Source organism: Girardinichthys multiradiatus, chromosome 7 (genome assembly GCF_021462225.1).
Source record: "Girardinichthys multiradiatus isolate DD_20200921_A chromosome 7, DD_fGirMul_XY1, whole genome shotgun sequence".
In the NCBI taxonomy this organism is placed as follows: domain Eukaryota; kingdom Metazoa; phylum Chordata; class Actinopteri; order Cyprinodontiformes; family Goodeidae; genus Girardinichthys; species Girardinichthys multiradiatus.
Genome location: NC_061800.1, coordinates 2678227 through 2704567, shown reverse-complemented (window position 1 = coordinate 2704567; position 26341 = coordinate 2678227). Strand labels below are relative to the sequence as shown.

Sequence of the window (26341 nt, the reverse complement as noted above, 5' to 3'; positions counted from 1 at the left end):
TGATTGTACAGGATGGGCCATTTATATGGATACACCTTAATAAAATGGAAATGGTTGGTCATATTAACTTCCTGTTTGTAGCACATTAGTATATGTGAGGGGGGAAACTTTTCAAAATGGGTGGTGGCCATGGCGGCCATTTTGAAGTCGGCTATTTTGAATTCAACTTTTGTTTTGTCAATAGAAAGAGGGTCATGTGACACATCAAACTTATTGGGAATTTAACAAGAAAAACAATGGTGTGCTTGGTTTTAACATAACCTTATTTTGTCATGAGTTATTTACAAGTTTCTCTTTGTTTACAGCCATTGACATGTCGCCGAGGTTAACAAAGATAGTGGGGCCATTCTTCATCAATGGAAACCTCAAGGCCACTGGATATGCGAAATTGCTACATGATGATGTGTTTCCCTCTTTATGCACTGAAGTTGGGACTTTCCCTGAGTTTTTCCAGCAAGATGGTGCACCACCACATTATGGGTGTCAGGTCCGAGCATTCCTAGATGAACAGTTTCCTGGAAAGTGGATTGGTCGTGATGGGCCAGTTGAATTGCCCCCAAGGTCTCCTGATCTGACCCCCATAGACTTTTATCTTTGGGGTCATCTGAAGGCAATTGTCTATGGTGTGAAGATACAAGATGTGCAGCACCTGAGACTACGGATACTGGAAGCCTGTGCTAGCATTTCTCCTGCGGTGTTGCTATCAGTGTGTGAAGAGTGGGAGAAGAGGGTTGCATAGACAATCCAACACAATGGGCAGCACATTGAACACATTTTACAAGTGATCAGAAACTTGTACATAACTCATGAAAGAATAAAGGTATGTTAAAACCAAGCACACCACTGTTTTCCTTGTGAAATTCCCAATAAGTTTGATGTGTCACATGACCCTCTTCCTATTGAAAAAACAAAAGTTGGATTCAAAATGGCCAACTTCAAAATGGCCACCATGGCCACCACCCATCTTGAAAAGTTTCCCCCCTCACATATACTAATGTGCCACAAACAGGAAGTTAATATGACCAACCATTCCCATTTTATTAAGGTGTATCCATATAAATGGCGCACCCTGTACTTCAAGGGTCAAGTATGATTTATTTTGGAAAAAGGAAGAGTTTCATTTTGCAGAGTTCCTAAAAGGATTCTTTTTTAGTCTCTGTGCCATCTTGTCAGTGGTTCCGTGAATAGCGTTTACCTTGCTTGTTCAATAAAAACCGAACATTAACTGTTCAGAAAAAGACATCTGATCCTCCGTCACGATTAAAGAAGCTTTCACTATGTAATAAAAGCAAATAAGTCTTACCATTTATACAGGTAGTTATGTTTTTTCAGAAGTTATCAAACTGGCTAATAACTACTGTCCTATGGGGTCTGTAGCTCTGTAACAAACCAGATGCCGCCAGTGAGAGTGGCGTCATCTCTATTGACTTGAATGGTTCGAATGGTTATTTTTCTTACAGCAATGGCGGACCGTGGAACAATGTAGATAGGCCCACTGGTTTATCTAGTTATTTACATATTGTTTTTTTTTGTGGTTTTTTTAGGTACTCATTACTATGCTTATTGATCACAAATTACCAAAAATTTACATTATTTCCCTTTGTTTAAGGATGTCATATTGACCGCTAATGATTTCTGGGAACTTTTTGTGGCTATACAGACCATTTGTCAGGATGTGAGATTTTGGACTTTGTGGTTTGGTTTACTAGATGCTCTTGTTTGAAGTTTTGTATTCTTGTTCATCGCTTTTTGTGTTCTGACAATTCTGGTTTCCTTTTGCCTCCCTGTCTGTACTCCTCTCATCATTAGTTTTCCTCTTTTAGTTGTTAATTACTCAGTTTTTGTTCCCTTTACATTCATGGTCCCTCTTAGCTCTGTTTCTTCTGTTTATCTTTATTCTCCAGTTCCTCCTTTAACAGGTTAGCTTTAGTTAATGTTTACTTTTATTCTAGTCATCATTTCTCCTGTTTCATTCTCAGTTTATTCTTTCAGTGTTTGCTTTTGTAGTCAGGGTTTCTTTATGGTCCCCTTTTTCTTAGGCCTTAGGTTCTGTTGTTTTTCCTGTTCCTTCCAGATTCCTCTGTTTCTTCTATCTTCTGGTTATTCTAGATTTCTTATGTTTTGGTTATTTTACCGTAGTCTCCTGTTCTGCTTGGATTTGTGTTTCTCCTTATTGGTTAATCTGTTCCACCTGTCCCTTCGGCCTCCCTGTCTCCTTGCCGCACCTGTTCTGTGTTTTTTGATTATCTGTCCTTTGTTCTCCTCTCACATCCAGCAGTATATGAATTGGTCTGTGCTCTTTGTTCCCTGCTGGTTCCTTGTTGTTGTTCATCTTCACTCTGTTCTGCCCGCTCGCTAGACCAGGACTCTGTTTTATGTTTGCTTCGTTCCTGCAAGGAGTGCACATGTAAGTTTTTGGATTACTCATGTTTGTACCAGCAGTGTTTTCATTTTTGCCTTTTTTTGGAATTTTTTAAAATAAAGCTGAAGACTGTTTTTAAAAAGTCGCATCCAACCCTTGTCTGCATATTGGTCCACACCAAAACCGCATCATGACACCATTAGTCAGTCAATCAATCAGGACTTTCGTTGTCCATATTCCTAATTCTATAGCACACTGTACAGCAGCAACAGCATCACGGTGCAGCCCAGACATTTGCACATTTAAAATTTGGCAAAGTGTGCAGCAAAACTGAATGCAGATACACTACCGGTCAAACGTTTTAGAAACACTTTCTCATTTAATAGTTTTTTTACGTTTATGACTATTTTCGTTGCACGTTAAATTCTCACTGAATGCGTCAAAACTGTGAATGAACACATATTAAATTATGTAGCAAACAAAAAATGTAAAAGAACATATCTCAGTTGGGTTGAAGGCCAGTGAGTAAAAGTAAGTTTTCAAATGACTTTTAAAAATGAGCAGTGAAGGGGCCTGTCGAATGTGCAAGGGTAGAGCGTTCCATAACTTCGGGGCCCCAATAGAGAAGGCCCTGACTCCTCTAAGCTTCCGCTTTGAGCTGTGAACTACAGGTCCTTCTCAAAATATTAGCATATTGAGATAAAGTTCATTATTTTCCATAATGTCATGATGAAAATTTAACATTCATATATTTTAGATTCATTGCACACTAACTGAAATATTTCAGGTCTTTTATTGTCTTAATATGGATGATTTTGGCATACAGCTCATGAAAACCCAAAATTCCTATCTCACAAAATTAGCATATTTCATCCGACCAATAAAAGAAAAGTGTTTTTAATACAAAAAACGTCAACCTTCAAATAATCATGTACAGTTATGCACTCAATACTTGGTCGGGAATCCTTTTGCAGAAATGACTGCTTCAATGCAGCGTGGCATGGAGGCAATCAGCCTGTGGCACTGCTGAGGTCTTATGGAGGCCCTGGATGCTTCGATAGCGGCCTTTTGCTCATCCAGAGTGTTGGGTCTTGAGTCTCTCAACGTTCTCTTCACAATATCCCACAGATTCTCTATGGGGTTCAGGTCAGGAGAGTTGGCAGGCCAATTGAGCACAGTGATACCATGGTCAGTAAACCATTTACCAGTGGTTTTGGCACTGTGAGCAGGTGCCAGGTTGTGCTGAAAAATGAAATCTTCATCTCCATAAAGCTTTTCAGCAGATGGAAGCATGAAAGTGCTCCAAAATCTCCTGATAGCTAGCTGCATTGACCCTGCCCTTGATAAAACACAGTGGACCAACACCAGCAGCTGACACGGCACTCCAGACCATCACTGACTGTGGGTACTTGACACTGGACTTCTGGCATTTTGGCATTTCTTTCTCCCCAGTCTTCCTCCAGACTCTGGCACCTTGATTTCCGAATGACATGCAGAATTTGCTTTCATCCGAAAAAAGTACTTTGAACCACTGAGCAACAGTCCAGTGCTGCTTCTATGTAGCCCAGGTCAGGCGCTTCTGCCGCTGTTTCTGGTTCAAACGTGGCTTGACCTGGGGAATGCGGCACCTGTAGCCCATTTCCTGCACACGCCTGTGCACGGTGGCTCTGGATGTTTCTACTCCAGACTCAGTCCACTGCTTCCGCAGGTCCCCCAAGGTCTGGAATCGGCCCTTCTCCACAATCTTCCTCAGGGTCCGGTCTCCTCTTCTCGTTGTGCAGCGTTTTCTGCCACACTTTTTCCTTCCCACAGACTTCCCACTGAGGTGCCTTGATACAGCACACTGGGAATAGCCTATTCGTTCAGAAATTTCTTTCTGTGTCTTACCCTCTTGCTTGAGGGTGTCAATAGTGGCCTTCTGGACAGCAGTCAGGTCGGCAGTCTTACCCATGATTGGGGTTTTGAGTGATGAACCAGGCTGGGAGTTTTAAAGGCCCCAGGAATCTTTTGCAGGTGTTTAGAGTTAACTCGTTGATTCAGATGATTAGGTTCATAGCTCGTTTAGAGACCCTTTTAATGATATGCTAATTTTGTGAGATAGGAATTTTGGGTTTTCATGAGCTGTACAGGTCCTTCTCAAAATATTAGCATATTGAGATAAAGTTCATTATTTTCCATAATGTCATGATGAAAATTTAACATTCATATATTTTAGATTCATTGCACACTAACTGAAATATTTCAGGTCTTTTATTGTCTTAATACGGATGATTTTGGCATACAGCTCGTGAAAACCCAAAATTCCTATCTCACAAAATTAGCATATCATTAAAAGGGTCTCTAAACGAGCTATGAACCTAATCATCTGAATCAACGAGTTAACTCTAAACACCTGCAAAAGATTCCTGAGGCCTTTAAAACTCCCAGCCTGGTTCATCACTCAAAACCCCAATCATGGGTAAGACTGCCGACCTGACTGCTGTCCAGAAGGCCACTATTGACACCCTCAAGCAAGAGGGTAAGACACAGAAAGAAATTTCTGAACGAATAGGCTGTTCCCAGAGTGCTGTATCAAGGCACCTCAGTGGGAAGTCTGTGGGAAGGAAAAAGTGTGGCAGAAAACGCTGCACAACGAGAAGAGGTGACCGGACCCTGAGGAAGATTGTGGAGAAGGGCCGATTCCAGACCTTGGGGGACCTGCGGAAGCAGTGGACTGAGTCTGGAGTAAAAACATCCAGAGCCACCGTGCACAGGCGTGTGCAGGAAATGGGCTACAGGTGCCGCATTCCCCAGGTCAAGCCACTTTTGAACCAGAAACAGCGGCAGAAGCGCCTGACCTGGGCTACAGAGAAGCAGCACTGGACTGTTGCTCAGTGGTCCAAAGTACTTTTTTCGGATGAAAGCAAATTCTGCATGTCATTCGGAAATCAAGGTGCCAGAGTCTGAAGGAAGATTGGGGAGAAGGAAATGCCAAAATGCCAGAAGTCCAGTGTCAAGTACCCACAGTCAGTGATGGTCTGGGGTGCCGTGTCAGCTGCTGGTGTTGGTCCACTGTGTTTTATCAAGGGCAGGGTCAATGCAGCTAGCTATCAGGAGATTTTGGAGCACTTCATGCTTCCATCTGCTGAAAAGCTTTATGGAGATGAAGATTTCATTTTTCAGCACAACCTGGCACCTGCTCACAGTGCCAAAACCACTGGTAAATGGTTTACTGACCATGGTATCACTGTGCTCAATTGGCCTGCCAACTCTCCTGACCTGAACCCCATAGAGAATCTGTGGGATATTGTGAAGAGAACGTTGAGAGACTCAAGACCCAACACTCTGGATGAGCTAAAGGCCGCTATCGAAGCATCCTGGGCCTCCATAAGACCTCAGCAGTGCCACAGGCTGATTGCCTCCATGCCACGCCGCATTGAAGCAGTCATTTCTGCAAAAGGATTCCCGACCAAGTATTGAGTGCATAACTGTACATGATTATTTGAAGGTTGATGTTTTTTGTATTAAAAACACTTTTCTTTTATTGGTTGGATGAAATATGCTAATTTTATGAGATAGGAATTTTGGGTTTTCATGAGCTGAATGCCAAAATCATCCGTATTAAGACAATAAAAGACCTGAAATATTTCAGTTAGTGTGCAATGAATCTAAAATATATGAATGTTAAATTTTCATCATGACATTATGGAAAATAATGAACTTTATCACAATATGCTAATATTTTGAGATGGACCAGTATGCCAAAATCATCCATATTAAGACAATAAAAGACCTGAAATATTTCAGTTAGTGTGCAATGAATCTAAAATATATGAATGTTAAATTTGCATCATGACATTATGGAAAATAATGAACTTTATCACAATATGCTAATATTTTGAGAAGGACCTGTACTAGGAGCATCACATCAGCGAAGAGACAGATTGTGGGGGGAACGGCGGAGAAGCTCTACAAGTTAATTAAGATCTTAAAAAGGAACAGAAGCATTTTAAAATGAACTCTTAAGTACACTGGGAGCCAATAAAGAGAAGCCAGACCCAGAGGAATATGCTCCCTTTTATGTGTTCTTGTTAAGAGACCTGCTGCACCAGCTGCAGACAAGCAAGTGCGGACTAACTGACTTCGAGATAAAGGGAATTATAGTAATGAAAGCGTGGATTACTGTTTCCAACTGTTGCCTTGAAAGAATAGCTTTTATTTCAGCTATTTTTCTCAAATGATAAAAACTGGACAGGGCCCTTATTTGACTGTCAAGTATAAATTTATTGTCTGACTAAAAACCAAGATTTGTTACCGTGAGCCTAACATACATTGCCAGGGAGTCAAGATCAACTGGTGGGCTCTAAAATCTTTTACTAGGACCAAAATCAAGAACCTCAGTCTTATTGTCATTAAAATGTAAGAAATTTAGGGCCATCCAAGTTTTAATATCCTCAATGCACAATAAAAGAGGTGGTGGGCTATTTTAGCGGACCAAAAATATGGGATAGCTTATACTTGTTTATCTATTCTATTGTGTAAACCTTTCAACAAGGAAAAGTAGATTCAATATCTTTCTATCTGGTCTGACAGTATCTTATGTTTTTAACCTTTCTTTTGGTAGCATCAGAACTCAGAGTGTCTTCAAGCTGTTTAAGGTCCCAGTTCTGCAGTCTTCGCCCAGACTCAAACTCCCAAAGCTTCACTGTTCCGTCCTGACAGACAGAAAGACAAACAGAAACTTGATTAGGCTCATTGTTAAGGTTCTTCATGATAAATACAAAAAAAAATAAATCACTGGGTCATCATAGAATCTATGTTCTGTTTTATTACAGGTTTGAAAAAACATAGAGAAAAAGTATCCAAAACAAATGAGGAATGCATTTGACAGCTTATTACATTTATAACACCTTCTAAAACTCGTATTCCAAAGTGCATGTTTATGAAATCACGTTTAATATCCGCATTGCAAATAAATGATTAGCTAAGTGCATGGAGTAACAAAATAGGCAAGAACACACACATACCCCTGATCCAGACAACAGCCAGTGTGGATGTTCTGCTGGGATCTGAAGGGTGGTGACAAACCTGACAGAAAGAATGGTACAACTTCAATTTAGAATCAGTTATTTCATTTAATTTACACACAAACAAAAAGCAAACATGTTAAATTGTTTTTGTTTTTTATTGTGTCATGTTGTGGAATTTCGGGCATACCATATGGAGCAGACTCTTGCCTACATGTCCCAGGGCAGTTTTGCTCTACAAAGAAGATATCTCAGGACAGGATCTTAATAGCATGATTAACTTTAATTCCAGATTCAATCCAGCATCAAAGTAGGAAAGCCACATTGATGTTATAGTAACCTGTGTTTGTACGACCTTCAACCATTTTAAGTAATCGTGTTGGTGGGTGAGTATGTGATGGTGGGTGGGCATGTCTGAAAAAATAAGTGTATTTGTGTTGAGTGGGTGTGTGTGAGTGCAAGTTTGTCACCTGGAAGTGTACATTTGCAAGTGTGGCAAGAACGATTGAAGGCATGCAATCCACAGCACCAAAAAGCAGTAAAAAGCAGGTAGACCGTGCTCGAGAGGATAGCAGTAGTCCAAGGCAGCCAAACATAAAGCATCGCCACAAGGCAGCCTTACGCCAGAGCACAGAAATAGGTCACCAGCAACGGCCAGGAGCAGCAGCCCCCAGGCGAAAGAGGCACAGAGTGAGACATAGGACACAGAGTGGGATTGTTGCAGAGGCTATATGTTATGAGATTTTGGGCTTTTGCCTCAGACAAATTTTGTTTTGATGTTGTTCTAGAGGCTGAATCTGCGCTTTGCCACCACACTAGAGACTGGAATTACAAGTGCCACTTCAGCCAAAGTTTCAAAATCAGGGAACATATCTCCAATTGAAGTTATCAGAAGTCGACAAGACTGAACGAGGAGGTTCCTGATCCGGCAAGCACTCGCTTCAGCGTAATGAAACAGCTAATTAATTTGCTAACTCGCCACCAAGCGGTCATGGGTATGAATGTTTAAAAAAATATGGTCAAAAACAGAAAATATATGGTTAACGCGACACCTTCGCCAGAGATTAAATTTCTCAAGCAAGTTCCATCATTCTTTATACAAGAGAAAAGGGTTAAGACTTTTTTGCCTCGACAGAGTTGAAAAGGCACATAAACCTCTCCAAAATCTGTCTGCAAGTTGACTAGTAATTTATGGTCCATGAAAATACACAGTCCAATATACACTCACTGGCCACTTTATTAGGTACAACTGCCTTAATCCTTGTGGCATAGATTCAACAAGGTACTGGAAACATTCCTCCGAGAGTTTGGTCCATATTGACATGATAGTGTCACACAGATGCCGCAGATTTGTTGGCTGCACATTCATGATGCAAATCTCCCGTTCCACCACATCCCAAAGGTGCTCTATTGGATTGAGACCTGGTGACTTTGGAGGCCATATGAGTTCAGTGAACTCATTGTCATGTTAGAGAAACCAGTCTGAGATGATTCGTGCTTTATGACATGGTAGCGTTATCCTGCTAGAAGTAACCATCAGAAGATGGGTACACTGTGGTCATAAAGGGATGGACATGGTCAGCAAAAATACTCAGGTAGGCTGTAGCTTTGACACGATGCTCAATTGGTACTAAGGGGCCCCAAGTGTGCCAAGAAAATATCCCCCACACCATTACACCACCACTACCAGCTTGAACCGTTGATACAAGGCAGGATAGATCCATGCTTTCATGTTGTTGACGCCAAATTCTGACCCTACCATCTGAAATCCAGACTCAACAGACCAGGCAACGTTTTTCCAATCTTCTATTGTCCAACTTTGGTGATTCTGTGCGAATTGTAGCCTCAGTTTCCTGTTCTTAGCTGACATGAGTGGCACCCGGTGTGGTCTTCTGCTGCTGTAGCCCATCCGCCTCAAGGTTCAACGTGTTGTGCATTCAGAGATGCTCTTCTGCATCCCTTGGTCGTAATGAGTGGGTATTTGAGTTACTGTTGCCTTTTTATAAGCTCCAACCAGTCTGGCCATTCTCCTCTGACCTCTGGCATCAACAAGGCATTTGCGCCCACAGAACTGCCGCTCACTGGATATTTTCTCTTTTTCGGACCATTCTCTGTAAACCCTAGAGATGGTAGTGCGTGAAAATGCCAGTAGATCAGCAGTTTCTGAAATACTCAGAGCAGCCTGTCTGGCACCAACAACCATGCCACATTCAAAGTCACTTAAATCACCTTTCTTCCCCATTCTGATGCTCGGTTTGAACTGCAGGAGATCATCTTGACCATGTCTACATGCCTAAATGCATTGAGTTGCTGCTATGTGATTGGCTGATTAGAAATTTGCGTTAACAAGCAGTTGGACAGGTATACCTATTAAGTGGCCGGTGAGTGTATTCATTAACTATCTAAATACAACTGGTCACACTTTTTCATTTTACGTCCTGATACTCACTGGTGATGTCCTAAGCAATAAGACTGGATATTGTAAGGAGACTTGTGATGGCTCACTCTGATCTTCTCATCACGGTCAGCTGTAATGATGTATTGGTCATCTGGAGATATGGTCTAAAAAACCAAAAGAAAGGGGCAATTGGTCATCTCTCTCTAGTTAACCCACTCACAAGCATTTAAAAACCTTTGCCAGTTAATCACTAATAAAAAGTAAAGCTATACGAGAAGACAATTAATACAATTGAGCAGATTAATTGGCCTTGGCAAGTGTTAGGGTTTTTATGACTTTTTGTATTGTTTATCACTCATCTAAGTGCTTTTCCCTCCTTACATGTTACAGGAAGGGAGATGGTCACAAGAATGAGTTATGCTTTTATTCTTTTATTATTTTACTAGCAGCATCTGGGGGCTATACACCAGGTGCCCACTTCCCACTTCCTCTGTTTGTTTATAATCAAGACAAATGAACCCTAACCTTTCTGACCCCACACACACACACACACACACCCACCCTGAATGTTTGTTGAAATGTGTGTGACCAAGCATGTATAAATAAAGAGAGAGGGGTGCCAACACTTTGTAGTTTTGCACTGCAGAGTGTGACCTACCCTTGCCGCAAGTATAACTGACTGTGTCGTTTCCTTACCTCTGAGTTGACAAATAATAAATAATAAAATTAACTTCAGCACTATTATTTAGCTAGTGTAAAGTTTTCTCGCTACAACAAATTTATACAAAAAGATGTTTGTAAATTTGTTTATTTTTTCTGTTATCGGAAATGTGGGTGTATCAACAAAGGTGGCAATTTATTGGTCTAAACATGAAGATATGACATTTACAGTTAATTGAAATACTCAGAAAATAGTGTGACATAATTGAGACTGACACTTTTAAGGCTGTAATGCTTAAGAGGAGGACAAGATATGAATGACCCTTTGGAACCCCAACTGATCCAAATAAGTGGACATAAAATTATGTCAAAATTCTGTTTAATATTGACTTTGTTTCTGATTTTTTTTTTTTAAGTAACGAAAAAGGAAACTACTTTCTTAGAACAATAAACATAAAACAAAATAGAAAAATAACACCACTGCTCCATCAGTCAGTAATTGTGTGATTCTGTACTACTGTGCAGTATGGTTTAAAAAAAAAAGAAGAAAATATTAACCTGCGCTAAACCAGAAAATTAACTATGGGACAATTATTTTAGAAAGCAGAAACAAATCAGGATTGAAACATTTAATGACAAGCTACTAATTCAATCTATATTCGCACCACCAAAACCATAAATCAAAATGAATGATATGTGGGCATATTTAATTGTCAACTAACCATTAAACACTTATCTTTATAATTGGATTCTACAAATTATTCATAGTATTTTATCCTCACCACAGCAAGCAACATTGAAAGGTGGCCCATCTTCAGCTCACCCTCTCGCTGTGGTTCCACCACAGAGAAAGAGTAAACATCTCCAGACTTATCAGCCACCAGCAGCTCCTCTTCAGCCTGGCTGAACACTAGTGATGTGGACCTCCTAGTCACCCACCTGTGTAACACACATATTGTTGACAAATGACACAGATCAGTGAGTGCTTGAATCTGCACTGTACAAAGACTGGCTGCAGTTGTAACATTGAGAATGACACTGGTGTCCCACAACCAGTGTGGCATGTGATGTTTTTGCTCATCTAGTTGAGTTGGTTCATTGAAGCTGCACAATCTCTAGGAAGTGTCTCTAATTAATGAGTTCAATTCAGTTTTTATTTAGCAAACATTTATGACAAATATCTCGAATAATAAGAAAAACTGACTTGTATACAGAAATATAAAATCTGCTAGAACTGCAAACAGTTATGAATAAGTTCCAAGCACTTCCCAGGAAGTCAGCCCCATCTCCGCCAGCCTCTAAATAGGCTGAAATTTGGGACACTGCCCCTTCCTTGCACTCTTGCTCTCTCTTTCATTGCTGGAGCACGCCTCGAGTGCACACATCCAGACAGTTGTGCTGCAGGCCGCAGTAGCAACCTGCCATGCGTTAGCTTTTTTTTGGTAGCCTTGGCCTTTTGTTCTGATTTTGGCCTAATGGGACCGGTTGATATGTTTTCACTTTTTTCTTTTGGATTTTAGGTTCCTTTTTGGGATTGTTCATAGTGTGGTGTCAGAAGTGGCTTCGACGGCCCTGATATAGGGTTGGCCCACTGCCACACCTGTTTCTGTTTGGCCAGCTCATTAGGTCTATCATTGGGGCCTGCCAATGCAATGCATGGCAGACACCTATTGTTATTCACCGCTAAACTGGACTCTTTATTTATTATTTATTTTTCTTCTGTCTCCGTTAATGCGGCCCGAACCGAACGAGGGATAGCTGTCGGCCACATTTGAAAAATTATTTAAATACCATGTACGGTTTCAGAGATATTAGACTTTGTTCGGGAGCATGTTCAGGCATTTTGGTCTTTTTCTCCATTTTTCCTCTCTATTTTCAACAAAAACGTGTTAATATTCTCGTTCCCCTGTCCGTTCTGAGAAAAACGGTCCAAGAATGACTTCGATAGTCAACACGGTTTCCGAGTTATGGGCATTAGTTCGGGAGCATGTGTCACCATGTTATAATGCCTAGACCAGGGGAGACACAGAGTGAGGTGCTGCTTGAGTGAGAAACAGCAGGTGTCAAAGTTACACTGACACTCTTTGCTGATTGGCTGATTCATTCCTCACTGTTCTATTTATAGCTCTGTGTATCTCCTACTGTATATGTCTGGATGTGATTCTGTCTTTCTTTCTGCCTCTCTGTGTCTCACACTGGGACACACACCCACACACACACACACACACACACAGACAGACCCACCCACACACACATCCATGGATTACTATCTTTGTGAGGAATTCCCTTTATTGTCTTCATGTCTATGGCTTAAACATGACCCTACCACTAACTCCTTTCCAGCGGGACACACACACACACCCACACACACACATCCATCTATTTTTTTAAGGACTTTCATTGACTTCCATTGATTTTCATTCATTTCTATGGCTTAAACATGACCCGACCCCTAACCCTTTGACCATCTTCTATATAACTAGTGGAAGTAACCCAGACCTGAAAGGACAACTATACTACACTTTCAAAATAAGACAAAACAGGCTCTGCAAAATAAAAGGCTTTACATTTTAAACAATAGATCATTGCAGCAATGGGCTTCACACTAATGTGGGAGCTCACCCAGTGTTGGAAATTGAACTATGGTGGACATTTGAAATAATGCCTTCTGAAACTTTCAAAATAAAAACCTCAACCTTCCATAGTTACTATGGATTTTGTGAGCTGACAAGAGCATAGAAAATGATTTTTAAACAGCAAGCGGGTTCTATTTAACTAATGGAACTAACCCAGACCTGAAAGTACAACCATGCTGGACTTTCAAAATAAGACAAAACATGCTCTACAAAATAAAAGCCTTTGCATTTTGAACAATAGATCTTTTCAGAACTGGGCTTCACACTAATATTGGAGCTCACCCAGTGTTGGCCTTTTAAAATAAGGCTTACTGAAAATTTCAAAATAAAAGCCTCAGTCTTCCAGAGTCACTAGTAATATTTTAAGCTGATAATAGCATAGACAATAAAAAAATAGCAAGCTCCGGTCCGCGAAGCACGCACCAAGAGGCAGGCCACGTCTAAATTTCTTCCGAAATTTTCTAGTTCTGTTTGTACTTATGGGTTTGTTGGTTTGTTTGTAGGCATGGGGAGGTAATGGTTCTTTGTCTTCTTTTTTTATTTTCACAGAAAATAGCAACAGAAAATTCAAGTTTCAACTTGATTTCAAGAAAACCAAAGAAACAGTAATCAATAAAGTGAATGTTTAAACCTGTATCTCGTCTCCATGCTCTCATTAAAAATGTTGTGACCCTTTCTTTCTTTGGGCCGTAACAGTAACCATATTTTCCATAGGGTAAATGAACTGAACTTATATAGCGCATTTGCAGTCATACACACCACTCAAAGCGATTTACACTAGCACCACATTCACACAACCACACACATTAATACGCACATCGGTAGGCAACTTGAGGTTAAGTGCCTTGCCCAGGGGCACATCCACATATGGCAGGAGGAAGCTGGAATTGAACCCACAACCTTCTGATTGCAAGACGACTACTCTTCCTACTGAGCCACAGTCACCACAGGGTCAGGTTAGAACTTCTTATAGTGGCACTTAGACCTCACAGGTTTAGCCCTTACAATGCATTGTGGCTAATTCATAGCATTGGAGAAAGAATTTAAAAAAATCATGGAGAATCCAATGTTTTGTCAAATTCTTAAGCTTTTCTTGACCTATGTACAATATGAAAATAACCATTTCCATAGTCCGTACAGTAAACATTTTAATTTCCATTTTAATAGCAAAAAGAGCATTTTATGTGAATTTCATAAATTTACTATGCCTCATAATTTTCAAAAGATTCTCAATTAACCAAGTCTATATCTGCCATAATAGGCATTGTTTATAGTGTCCCTAGATGTAATGGTTTTCCAACACAAAAAATGTTAAAGCATTGTTTATACAATACAAGCTGGAATTTCACAAAAATCGGGTTGCACGGTGGCGTAGTTGGTAACACTGTTGCCTTGCAGCAAGAAGGTCCTGGGTTCGATTCCCGTCAGCGGGTCTTTCTGCATGGAGTTTGCATGTTCTCCCCGTGCATGCGTGGGTTCTCACCAGGTACTCCGGCTTCCTCCCACAGTCCAAAGACATGCCTGTTAGGTTAATTGGTCTCTCTAAATTGCCCTTAGGTGTATGAATGAGTGTGTGCATGGTTGTTTGTGTGTTGCCCTGCGATGGACTGGCGACCTGTCCAGGGTGTTCCTCGCCTACCGCCCATAGACTGCTGGAGATAGACACCAGCTTCCCCGTGACCCACTATGGAATAAGCAGTAGAAAATGACTGACTGACCATTTTAAAAAAATCATAAAAAATCTATATTTCATCATAAAATTCCCAAATTGTATTTACACCAGGAAAGTCCTTTGGTCCGGAGCAAAGCGGACTTTATTTTGTTTTGTTTGGTGCGGTTTGCTTTCACATTGTACGTTTTGCAAGTGAACTGTTACTTGTAAACACAGCCACGCGGGTGACGATCATTGCTCCCATTGGACAGAAATGACGGGGACGGGACAGAGCACAGACCCTGAAATTAAGGAAAGCAGCTGTAGACGTGCTGTGTGCAGCACATGTGTTCTGCATATTTGTGCTGTTATTAGAGCTGCAATATTATTGTGAGGTTGAAGAGCAGCTCATTCAACACAGATTTTGCAACACAGATTTTGCAACATTCTATTTATAAGTTTGGAACAGCGTTGGAGAATGCATGCTGAACGCCAAAGAAGACGGTGTGCTCTGCGTGCCCGGTCCCACGGTGTTGCAACAATCAGCTGGCCAGGTATGATTTGAGTATAACTATACCTTTGCTATCGGCTACGGTGGCTTGTTAAGTCTTCTACAGCCGGTTCGTATTCAGACCATAAGCGAACCGCACCAGAGCCCGTTTGTAAGCGGACCGAGACCACCACAAAAAGTAGGTTTCACACTTGCCACTTTTGGTCTGCTTTAAACGGACCAGAGTTCGTTTCCCCTCTTGGTCCGGACCTTTTGAGCAGGTGTGAATACACTCAAGCGAACCCTGGTCCGGACCATACAACCGGACCGAGACCCACTTGTCTTGGTCCGTTTCCAAACGGATTCTGGTGCGGTTCGCTTATGGTCTGAATACAAACCGGCCCCGATCCGAACCAACTACAAAAAGCGTACGTCTCTTTGGACATAAAAAGCCACCGTAGCCGGTAGCAAAGGAGTGTGTTGTAAGGTAATCATACCTGATAAGCTGTGTGTTGCTTAGCAATGCAGCTGTAATAACAGCACAGATATGCAGAAAAGAGGTGATGCACGCAGCACGTCTACAGCTGTTTTCCTAAATTTCCGGGTGTGTGCTCTGTCCCGCCCCCGTCATTTCTGTCCAATGAGAACAATGATCGTCACCCGCGTGGCTTTGTATACAAGTAATAGTTCACTTGCAAAAAGTACAAAGTGAAAACAAACCGCACCAAATGAAAAAAACAAAGTTCGCTTTTGGTCCGGACCAAACATGCGGACCAAAGGACTTTCCTGGTGTGAATACACCCAGTGGGTCTCGGTCCGGTTGTTTGGTCCGGACCAGGGTTTGCTTGAGTGTATTCACATCTGCACAAAAGGTCCGGACCAAGGGGGGAAACGAACTCTGGTCCGTTTAAAGCGGACCAAAAATGGCAAGTGTGAATCGATGACCATGACTGTGGAAGGAACAATGTGAGTGTTTGTTCAGGGCCCTGGATTTAGTGCCAACCATCAATACTACACTTTTTGGCCGAGATCAGAAATTCATTAAAAATACATGGTTGGTCATAAAATTTGCAGAATATTCTCAATTAAACAATTCTATATATGCAATAATGGGCATTGGTTATGATGTCCCTAGATGTAATGGTTTTTCAACAAAAAAGTATAAAGCGGTGTTTATACAATACAGGCCTATAATGACAAAAATTTTATTATTCATTAAAATACATATTTAATCAGAAAACTACAAAAATGCCTTCAGATAACCATTACTGTAGAAGGAACAATGTGAGTGTCTATTCAAGCCCCTGGATTAAGTGCTTTATCCTCAAAAAAATTGTAAACAATCATTTCTTTAGTATTTGGCCAACTTGAAAAAAATCTTTAAAATACATAGTTTGTTATAAAATTACCAAAATACTCTCAATTTACCAATTCTATATCTTCTTTATATTCTTTATAATTTCCCTAGATGCAATGGGTTTTAAACAAAAACATGAAAAAGTATTTATACAATACAAGCTTATAATGAACCGAATTTAAATATTCATGAGAAATACATATTTCATCATAAAATTCCCAAAATATTTTTAGATGACCAAGAAGGATAAATATGTGTCTAAGTGCCTGAATCAAGTACCTTTTCAACCAAAACTCATTAACCCCCATTTTCATTGTACTTGGCCAAATTCAAAAATTAATAAAAAATATATGGTAATTTATAAAATGTCCTAAATATTCTCAGATAACAATATATATACATGGAATGATATACATTGTTATTAATGCCCCTAAATGTAATGATTGTTTTAAAAAGAATTGTTAACTACCATTTCAATATTAGTAATAATGACCAAAATTGCAAAAATTCAGAAAAATCTCAAAATATTTACCAAGAACAAATTTAATATGAAGAATAGGCCTGAATTTCTTCACCCACCACAATTAAATATTTTTTATTATAATTAATTTATTAGTTCCATCATTATTGATTAGCATATAACTTTATAAATTAATTGTACACAAGTGGGCAGTCCAAATTGAACAATGTTTATTGGGGATTATAGGCATTGTCTAGTTAAGTAGTGTGCAAAATTCCATGGTGTTTGGTTTAACAGAACTGGAGATACAGCTGCTAGCTTCACTACCAAATGTCGTACAGGGGTTGAACAATGAAACTGAAACACCTGGTTTTAGACCACAATAATTTATTAGTATGGTGTAGGGCCTCCTTTTGCGGCCAATACAGCGTCAATTCGTGGCCAGGTCACTACGTGATACTGGTGGAGGAAAATGTTTCCTGACTCGCTCCTCCAAAACACCCCAAAGTGGCTCAATAATATTCAGATCTAGTGACTGTGCAGGCCATGGGAGATGTTCCAACTTCACTTTCATGTACATCAAACCAATCTTTCACCAGTCTTGCTGTGTGTATTGGTGCATTGTCATCCTGATACACGGCACCGCTTTCAGGATACAATGTTTGAACCATTGGATGCACATGGTCCTCAAGAATGGTTCAGTAGTCCTTGGCAGTGACGCGCCCATCTAGCACAAGTATTGGGCCAAGGGAATGCCATAATATGGCAACCCAAACCATCACTGATCCACCCCTATGCTTCACTCTGGGCATGCAAAACTCTGGTTGGTACGCTTCTTTGGGGCTTCTCCACATCGTAACTCTCCCTTATGTGGGGAAAACAGTAAAGGTGGACTCATCAGAGAACAATACATGTTTCACAGTGTCCACAGCCCAAGATTTGCGCTCCTTGCACCATTGAAACCGACGTTTGGCATTAGCATGAGTGACCAAAGGTTTGGCTATAGCAACCCGGCTGTGTATATTGACCCTGTGGAGCTCCCGAGGAACAGTTCTGGTGGAAACAGGAGAGTTGAGGTGCACATTTAATTCTGCCGTTATTTGGGCAGCCGTGGTTTTATGTTTTTGGATACAATCCGGGTTAGCACCCAAACATCCCTTTCAGACAGCTTCCTCTTGCGTCCACAGTTAATCCTGTTGGATGTGGTTCATCCTTCTTGGTGGTATGTTGACATTACCCTGGATACCGTGGCTCTTGATACATCACAAAGACTTGCTGTCTTACAGGTCCTTCTCAAAAAATTTGCATATTGTGATAAAGTTAATTATTTTCTATAACGTAATGATGAAAATTTAACATTCATATATTTTAGATTCATTGCACACTAACTGAAATATTTCAGGTCTTTTATTGTCTTAATACAGATAATTTTGGCATACAGCTCATGAAAACCCAAAATTCCTATCTCACAAAATTAGCATATTTCATCCGACCAATAAAAGAAAAGTGTTTTTAATACAAAAAAACGTCAACCTTCAAATAATCATGTACAGTTATGCACTCAATACTTGGTCGGGAATCCTTTTGCAGAAATGACTGCTTCAATGCGGCGTGGCATGGAGGCAATCAGCCTGTGGCACTGCTGAGGTCTTATGGAGGCCCAGGATGCTTCGATAGCGGCCTTTAGCTCATCCAGAGTGTTGGGTCTTGAGTCTCTCAATGTTCTCTTCACAATATCCCACAGATTCTCTATGGGGTTCAGGTCAGGGGAGTTGGCAGGCCAATTGAGCACAGTGATACCATGGTCAGTAAACCATTTACCAGTGGTTTTGGCACTGTGAGCAGGTGCCAGGTCGTGCTGAAAAATGAAATCTTCATCTCCATAAATCTTTTCAGCAGATGGAAGCATGAAGTGCTCCAAAATCTCCTGATAGCTAGCTGCATTGACCCTGCCCTTGATAAAACACAGTGGACCAACACCAGCAGCTGACACGGCACCCCAGACCATCACTGACTGTGGGTACTTGACACTGGACTTCTGGCATTTTGGCATTTCCTTCTCCCCAGTCTTCCTCCAGACTCTGGCACCTTGATTTCCGAATGACATGCAGAATTTGCTTTCATCCGAAAAAGTACTTTGGACCACTGAACAACAGTCCAGTGCTGCTTCTCTGTAGCCCAGGACTGGGGAATGCGGCACCTGTAGCCCATTTCCTGCACACGCCTGTGCACGGTGGCTCTGGATGTTTCTACTCCAGACTCAGTCCACTGCTTCCTCAGGTCCCCCAAGGTCTGGAATCGGCCCTTCTCCACAATCTTCCTCAGGGTCCGGTCACCTCTTCTCGTTGTGCAGCGTTTTCTGCCACACCTTTTCCTTCCCACAGACTTCCCACTGAGGTGCCTTGATACAGCACTCTGGGAACAGCCTATTCGTTCAGAAATTTATTTCTGTGTCTTACCCTCCTGCTTGAGGGTGTCAATAGTGGCCTTCTGGACAGCAGTCAGGTTGGCAGTCTTACCCATGATTGGGGTTTTGAGTGATGAACCAGGCTGGGAGTTTTAAAGGCCTCAGGAATCTTTTGCAGGTGTTTAGAGTTAACTCGTTGATTCAGATGATTAGGTTCATAGCTCGTTTAGAGACCCTTTTAATGAAATGCTAATTTTGTGAGATAGGAATTTTGGGTTTTCATGAGCTGTATGCCAAAATCATCCGTATTAAGACAATAAAAGACCTGAAAAATTTCAGTTAGTGTGCAATGAATCTAAAATATATGAATGTTAAATTTTCATCATGACATTATGGAAAATAATGAACTTTATCACAATATGCTAATTTTTTGAGAAGGACCTGTAGTCACAGATGAACCAGCAAGACGTACACCAACAATTTGTCCTCTTTTGAACTCTGGTATGTCACCCATAATGTTGTGTGCATTTCAATATTTTAAGCAAAACTGTGCTCTTACCCTGCTAATTGAACCTTCACACTCTGCTCTTACTGGTGCAATGTGTAATCAATGAAGATTGGCTACCAGGCTGGTCCAATTTAGCCATGAAACCTCCTACACAAAAATGACAGGTGTTTCAGTTTCATTATCCAACCCCTGTACATTGTAAGTGACATGCTTTAAGACAGAACTATACTAACTAGAAGTAACTAGAATAGGTACTTTTCATGATTATCCACAGATAATATTCCGAAGGTTTAAGCTCTCTAGGTACCACAAGTGATTAAAGACTTTTTTTTATAATTGAAAGGTTGGAGATACCACATAAGACACACCCACTTTGCCCAATCATTACCATTTTCTTTTTTTAAACAGGTCCTGTCTGGCAGAGTAGCACTTGTGCCAAGAAGCCCAACAGATTTACTTTCACAAGTGGAACATTAAAGCCAATGCTATAATGCTTGATATTTATAAAATAAACTTTATTAGAAACTGCTTTGGGATTTTTTCAATTGTTATGGAAGCAAGACAGAGAGAAAGGTGGGGCAAAAAGGAAAAGGGAGAAAAGGAGAATAAAATGGAGTAGATAAAGAAGGATGAAGAGATTACAAGATACGCCCTGCTTGCTTCTACACCTGCAGAAAGATATATAATTAAAGCTGAAAGCAGCATCGAAGGCCCTAGCACCTCAGCGCAACTCGGCCTGTGCAGCGACCGCGGGGCCTGGCATCGCTGGCTACACGCCACCAATTTGGCCGCTGTTCAATTCCAAATGTCGCCACTAAGGGGGACTGTGAGCAACATGTCAAATGATCTTCGCTCATGCAGAATTCTGGTCTATCAAGAAGTATTGAAAATCTGGCGGAAATCCGACCTTACAGATGGAAGCTGCTCTCACTTGTTTATTAGTGGGTGGGGCTGAAATGATGTCATAAACTGACTGTGGAAACATGTTCAGCATTGATCCCTGATGATGTATGCTACATTTGAAGTGGATCCGATGATGTATGAGGGAGATACAGCACTTGAAATGTCCTAGGGGGCGCTGTTGATCCAAATTCCAATGTAATCCAATAGAGCGGTCTGGTGGCTGACAAAGATCAACCATGTCTTCATTGATTGCACATTGCACCAGTAAGAACAGAGTGTGAAGGTTCAATTAGCAGGGTAAGAACACAGTTTTGCTCAAAATATTGAAATACACACATTATGGGTGACATACCAGAGTTCAAAAGAGGACAAATTGTTGGGGCACGTCTTGCTGGCGCATCTGTGACCAAGACAGCAAGTCTTTGTGATGTATCAAGAGCCACGGTATCCAGGGTAATGTCAGCATACCACCAAGAAGGACGAACCACATCCAACAGTATTAACTGTGGACGCAAGAGGAAGCTGTCTGAAAGGGATGTTCAGGAGCTAACCCGGATTGTATCCAAAAAACACAAAACCACAGCTGCCCAAATCACGGCAGAATTAAATGTGCACCTCAACTCTCCTGTTTCCACCAGAACTGTCCGTTGGGAGATCCACAGGGTCAATATACACGGCCGGGCTGCTATAGCCAAACCTTTGGTCACTCATGCTAATGCCAAACGTCGGTTTCAATGGTGCAAGTAGCGCAAATCTTGGGCTGTGGACAATGTGAAACATGTATTGTTCTCTGATGAGTCCACCTTTACTGTTTTCCCCACATCCGGGAGAGTTACATTGTGGAGAAGCTCCAACGAAGCATACCACCCAGACTGTTGCATGCCCAGAGTGAAGCATGGGGGTGGATCAGTGATGGTTTGGGCTGCCATATCATAGCCCAATACTTGTGCTAGATGGGCGCGTCACTGCCAAGGACTACCGGACCATTCTTGAGGACCATGTGCATCCAATGATTCAAACATTGTATCCTGAAGGTGGTGCAGTGTATCAGGATGACAATGCACCAATACACACAGCAAGACTGGTGAAAGATTGGTTTGATGAACATGAATGTGAAGTTGAACATCTCACATGGCCTGTACAGTCACCAGATCTAAATATTATTGAGTCACTTTGGGGTGTTTTGGTGGAGCAAGACAGAAAACGTTTTCCTCCACCAGTATCACGTAGTGACCTGGCCACTATCCTGCAAGAAGAATGGCTTAAAATCCCTCTGACCACTGTGCAGGACTTGTATATGTCATTCCCAAGACGAATTGACGCTGTATTGGCCGCAAAAGGAGGCCCTACAACATAATAATAAATTATTGTGGTCTAAAACTAGGTGTTTCAGTTTCATTGTCCAACCCCTGTATGTGATGACCTGGGCAGATGGACTGCTCTCCCACTGCCAATGATGGGTAGAATTGCTTTACTTAAAATTAATATTCTTTCAAGACTTCTTTATTTTTTTCAAATGGTTCCTATTTTATTAAATAAAAAAACAATTAGAAGGGTAAATGGCTGGATAAGTTCATTTATTTGGAATAAAAAGAAACCACGATTAAAGATGGCTAAGTTACAGATGCTCGTAGAGCTGGGAGATTTAGCTGTTCTGAATATTAGGCTGTATCAGCTGGCTCTATCAGCTGGCTGCACAGCTGGGATACCTTGCTGAGTGTATGAATAATGACTCAGAATCAGTATGGCTAGATCTGGAATCGGTGAATGCAAGCCACAGCCTCTCAAGTCTTCTATTTGCACTGGACTCTAAGTTAATTAAGGACACTACAGACAACAACAACCTAATCAGAATTAATCTGCAGGCCTGTCAAGCAATGAGAAAGCTGGGGTCGCTCTAAAACATTGTCATCACTAGGTGCACTATATGGTAATTTGTTCTAGCCCGATCAGATAGGGAATTTAGGATGTGGGAGGAGAACGGGATTTTAACATTAGGACATTTATTTGATAAAGAAGTGATGCTCACATTTGAACAAATTCGACAGAAATATGGTCTCCCTAGTAGTCACTTCTTCAAGTATCTCCAAATTCGCAACGACAAGAAAGCAATTCTCAGGCGGGGATATGATGAGCTAAACTCTGTTAGCAATGTGAGTTCAGAGTTTCTTCAAGGCAAATGGAATTTTAATTTTAATCTAACAATTGACAAATCAACATGGCGGTTAGCCAGAGAAATCTCTATATGTAATAGAACAAGAGAGACACAGTTTAGAATATGACATTGCTTGCAGATGACACCACAGCTCAGACAGAGGATGAACTCTTTCTGTAAGTGTTCTAAATGTCATATAGAAGTGGGAAGCTGCAGGCACTGTATGTGGACATGTACCCATATCGAGGAGTACTGGGGAAATATTGTTAGCAAACTTAACTTAATATTTAATGTCCAGGTTGATGCTGATCCTCGGGTCTACTTTTTGGCTTACCCAATCGTCATATTAAAGGATATCAAAGAAGGTAGTTCAGTATCCTGGCATTTGCTGCCCAGAAAAATCTATTGTTTTGTTGGATTGATAATCCTCCGCCTACAGTTAAAGGTTGGCATAAAGAGATTTTTGATTTATTACCAATGAAATACTTAACACAGATCCAATTGTGGGATGGTCAATTTTTTCAAGATTGGGACCCCTTTCTTTCAGTATGTTTAAGTAGGTTTTTAATGGAGTACACTTTCATGGTCAAACAAAACTTTTTCACTTTTCTATGTACATAAAAAAAATGTCCTAAGATTGGCTTTTAATGTAGACTTGTAACACTAGAAAGGCAGCTAGCACTGTATTGGTCAAGCAGAAAGAGTTGAGCTTTTGACATTTTGATGTTAGAACTTTTTATTTAGCTGGAGATGCATCTTTTGCTACAAATTTTTAAATATACACTAGCTATTTAATTTTTTTAAAGGAATTAAATTACTTGTTTACATACATTTTCTCTTTCATGTATTTCTATTAATCAAAAATAAAGCTTAAGTAGTTAAATGAAAAATCTGCAGAATTTGTTTATTTTTGATGTAATTAATCATCAGAATAATCAATAGAATATTTGATTACTAAAATAATTCTTAGCTGCAGATGTAGATCCAACTGTTGCCAATAATTAGAGACCAATTTCTAAATTGTGTGTCCAAGCTAAAGTCCTGGAAAAGCTCGTCTTTGAGCAACTTAAAGACTTTTTAGATTTAAATGACATTCTGTAACACCATCAGTCTGGTTTTAGAATGCAACACAGCACGATAACTGCTATTAAAGTGGTGAACAATATCATTGAATCTTTAGATTATAAGAAATATTGTCCTGTTTTGTTTATTGATCTCGAAAGCCTTCAACACTGTAAACCGTAATATCCTTGGCAATAGGCTTTCAGAAATTGGATTGTCTAGCCAGATGGTAGGCTGGTTAAGAAACTACAGGTCCTTCTAAAAATATTAGCATATTGTCATAAAGTTCATTATTTTCCATAATGTCATGATGAAAATTTAACATTCATATATTTTAGATTCATTGCACACTAACTGAAATATTTCAGGTCTTTTATTGTCTTAATACGGATGATTTTGGCATACAGCTCATGAAAACCCAAAATTCCTATCTCACAAAATTAGCATATTTCATCCGACCAATGAAAGAAAAGTGTTTTTAATACAAAAAACGTCAACCTTCAAATAATCATGTACAGTTATGCACTCAATACTTGGTCGGGAATCCTTTGGCAGAAATGACTGCTTCAATACGGCGTGGCATGGAGGCAATCAGCCTGTGGCACTGCTGAGGTCTTATGGAGGCCCAGGATGCTTCGATAGCGGTCTTTAGCTCATCCAGAGTGTTGGGTCTTGAGTCTCTCAACGTTCTCTTCACAATATCCCACAGATTCTCTATGGGGGTCAGGTCAGGAGAGTTGGCAGGCCAATTGAGCACAGTGATACCATGGTCAGTAAACCATTTACCAGTGGTTTTGGCACTGTGAGCAGGTGCCAGGTCGTGCTGAAAAATGAAATCTTCATCTCCATAAAGCTTTTCAGCAGATGGAAGCATGAAGTGCTCCAAAATCTCCTGATAGCTAGCTGCATTGACCCTGCCCTTGATAAAACACAGTGGACCAACACCAGCAGCTGACACGGCACCCCAGACCATCACTGACTGTGGGTACTTGACACTGGACTTCTGGCATTTTGGCATTTCCTTCTCCCCAGTCTTCCTCCAGACTCTGGCACCTTGATTTCCGAATGACATGCAGAATTTGCTTTCATCCGAAAAAAGTACTTTGGACCACTGAGCAACAGTCCAGTGCTGCTTCTCTGTAGCCCAGGTCAGGCGCTTCTGCCGCTGTTTCTGGTTCAAAAGTGGCTTGACCTGGGGAATGCGGCACCTGTAGCCCATTTCCTTCACACGCCTGTGCACGGTGGCTCTGGATGTTTCTACTCCAGACTCAGTCCACTGCTTCCGCAGGTCCCCCAAGGTCTGGAATCGGCCCTTCTCCACAATCTTCCACAGGGTCCGGTCATCTCTTCTCGTTGTGTAGCGTTTTCTGCCACACTTTTTCCTTCCCACAGACTTCCCACTGAGGTGCCTTGATACAGCACTCCGGGAACAGCCTATTCATTCAGAAATTTCTTTCTGTGTCTTACCTTCTTGCTTAAGGGTGTCAATAGTGGCCTTCTGGACAGCAGTCAGGTTGGCAGTCTTACCCATGATTGGGGTTTTGAGTGATGAACCAGGCTGGGAGTTTTAAAGGCCTCAGGAATATTTTACAGGTGTTTAGAGTTAACTCGTTGATTCAGATGATTAGGTTCATAGCTCGTTTAGAGACCCTTTTAATGATATGCTAATTTTGTGAGATAGGAATTTTGGGTTTTCATGAGCTGTATGCTAAAATCATCCGTATTAAGACAATAAAAGACCTGAAATATTTCAGTTAGTGTGCAATGAATCTAAAATATATGAATGTTAAATTTTCATCATTACATTATGGAAAATAATGAACTTTATCACAATATGCTAATATTTTGAGAAGGGTCCTCACTCATCCCCACATCAAATAGGGTTACAACGGGGTCAACTCTAGGACCACTTTTGTTTATTATTTATGTCAATAATCATCCCCACAACCTACCATATGCCATGCATCATTTTTACGCTGATTACGCAATCATTTACTGCTCCTAAAAAACTGTACTCCAAAGTTGGAAATTTTATTAGTTGGCTCTTGAAATAATTCAGTCAGGTTTGATGCAACTGAAGTTGGTGATGAATGCTGATAAGACAAAGGTCATGTTGTGTTCCGCAGATAAATCATTACCATCAACTACTTCTAGAATTACAATAACATGTTGGAAAGAAATTAAAATCTTTAAAACGCAAGTATCCAAGTATAATCTTTAATGATAATCTTTCATTTATAGAGCACATAAACACTGTCGTGTCTTGGTTTCTTCTTTAGAAACAAC

The 26341-nt window shown here is 40.7% G+C and overlaps 1 protein-coding gene across 3 annotated transcripts in view; it reads right to left on the bottom strand.

Moving 5' to 3' along the window:
- Positions 1–26341, bottom strand: part of wdr4 (WD repeat domain 4) — a 64605-nt gene that overhangs the window by 23591 nt on the left and 14673 nt on the right. For all 3 annotated transcript variants that reach the window (XM_047370882.1, XM_047370881.1, XM_047370883.1), the window contains 4 exons: positions 11209–11365; positions 9818–9930; positions 7369–7429; positions 6952–7056 (listed from right to left, as the gene is read on the bottom strand). In XM_047370882.1, the coding sequence (XP_047226838.1) occupies positions 6952–7056; positions 7369–7429; positions 9818–9930; positions 11209–11365 (436 nt within the window). The remainder of the gene's footprint in view (positions 1–6951; positions 7057–7368; positions 7430–9817; positions 9931–11208; positions 11366–26341) is intronic.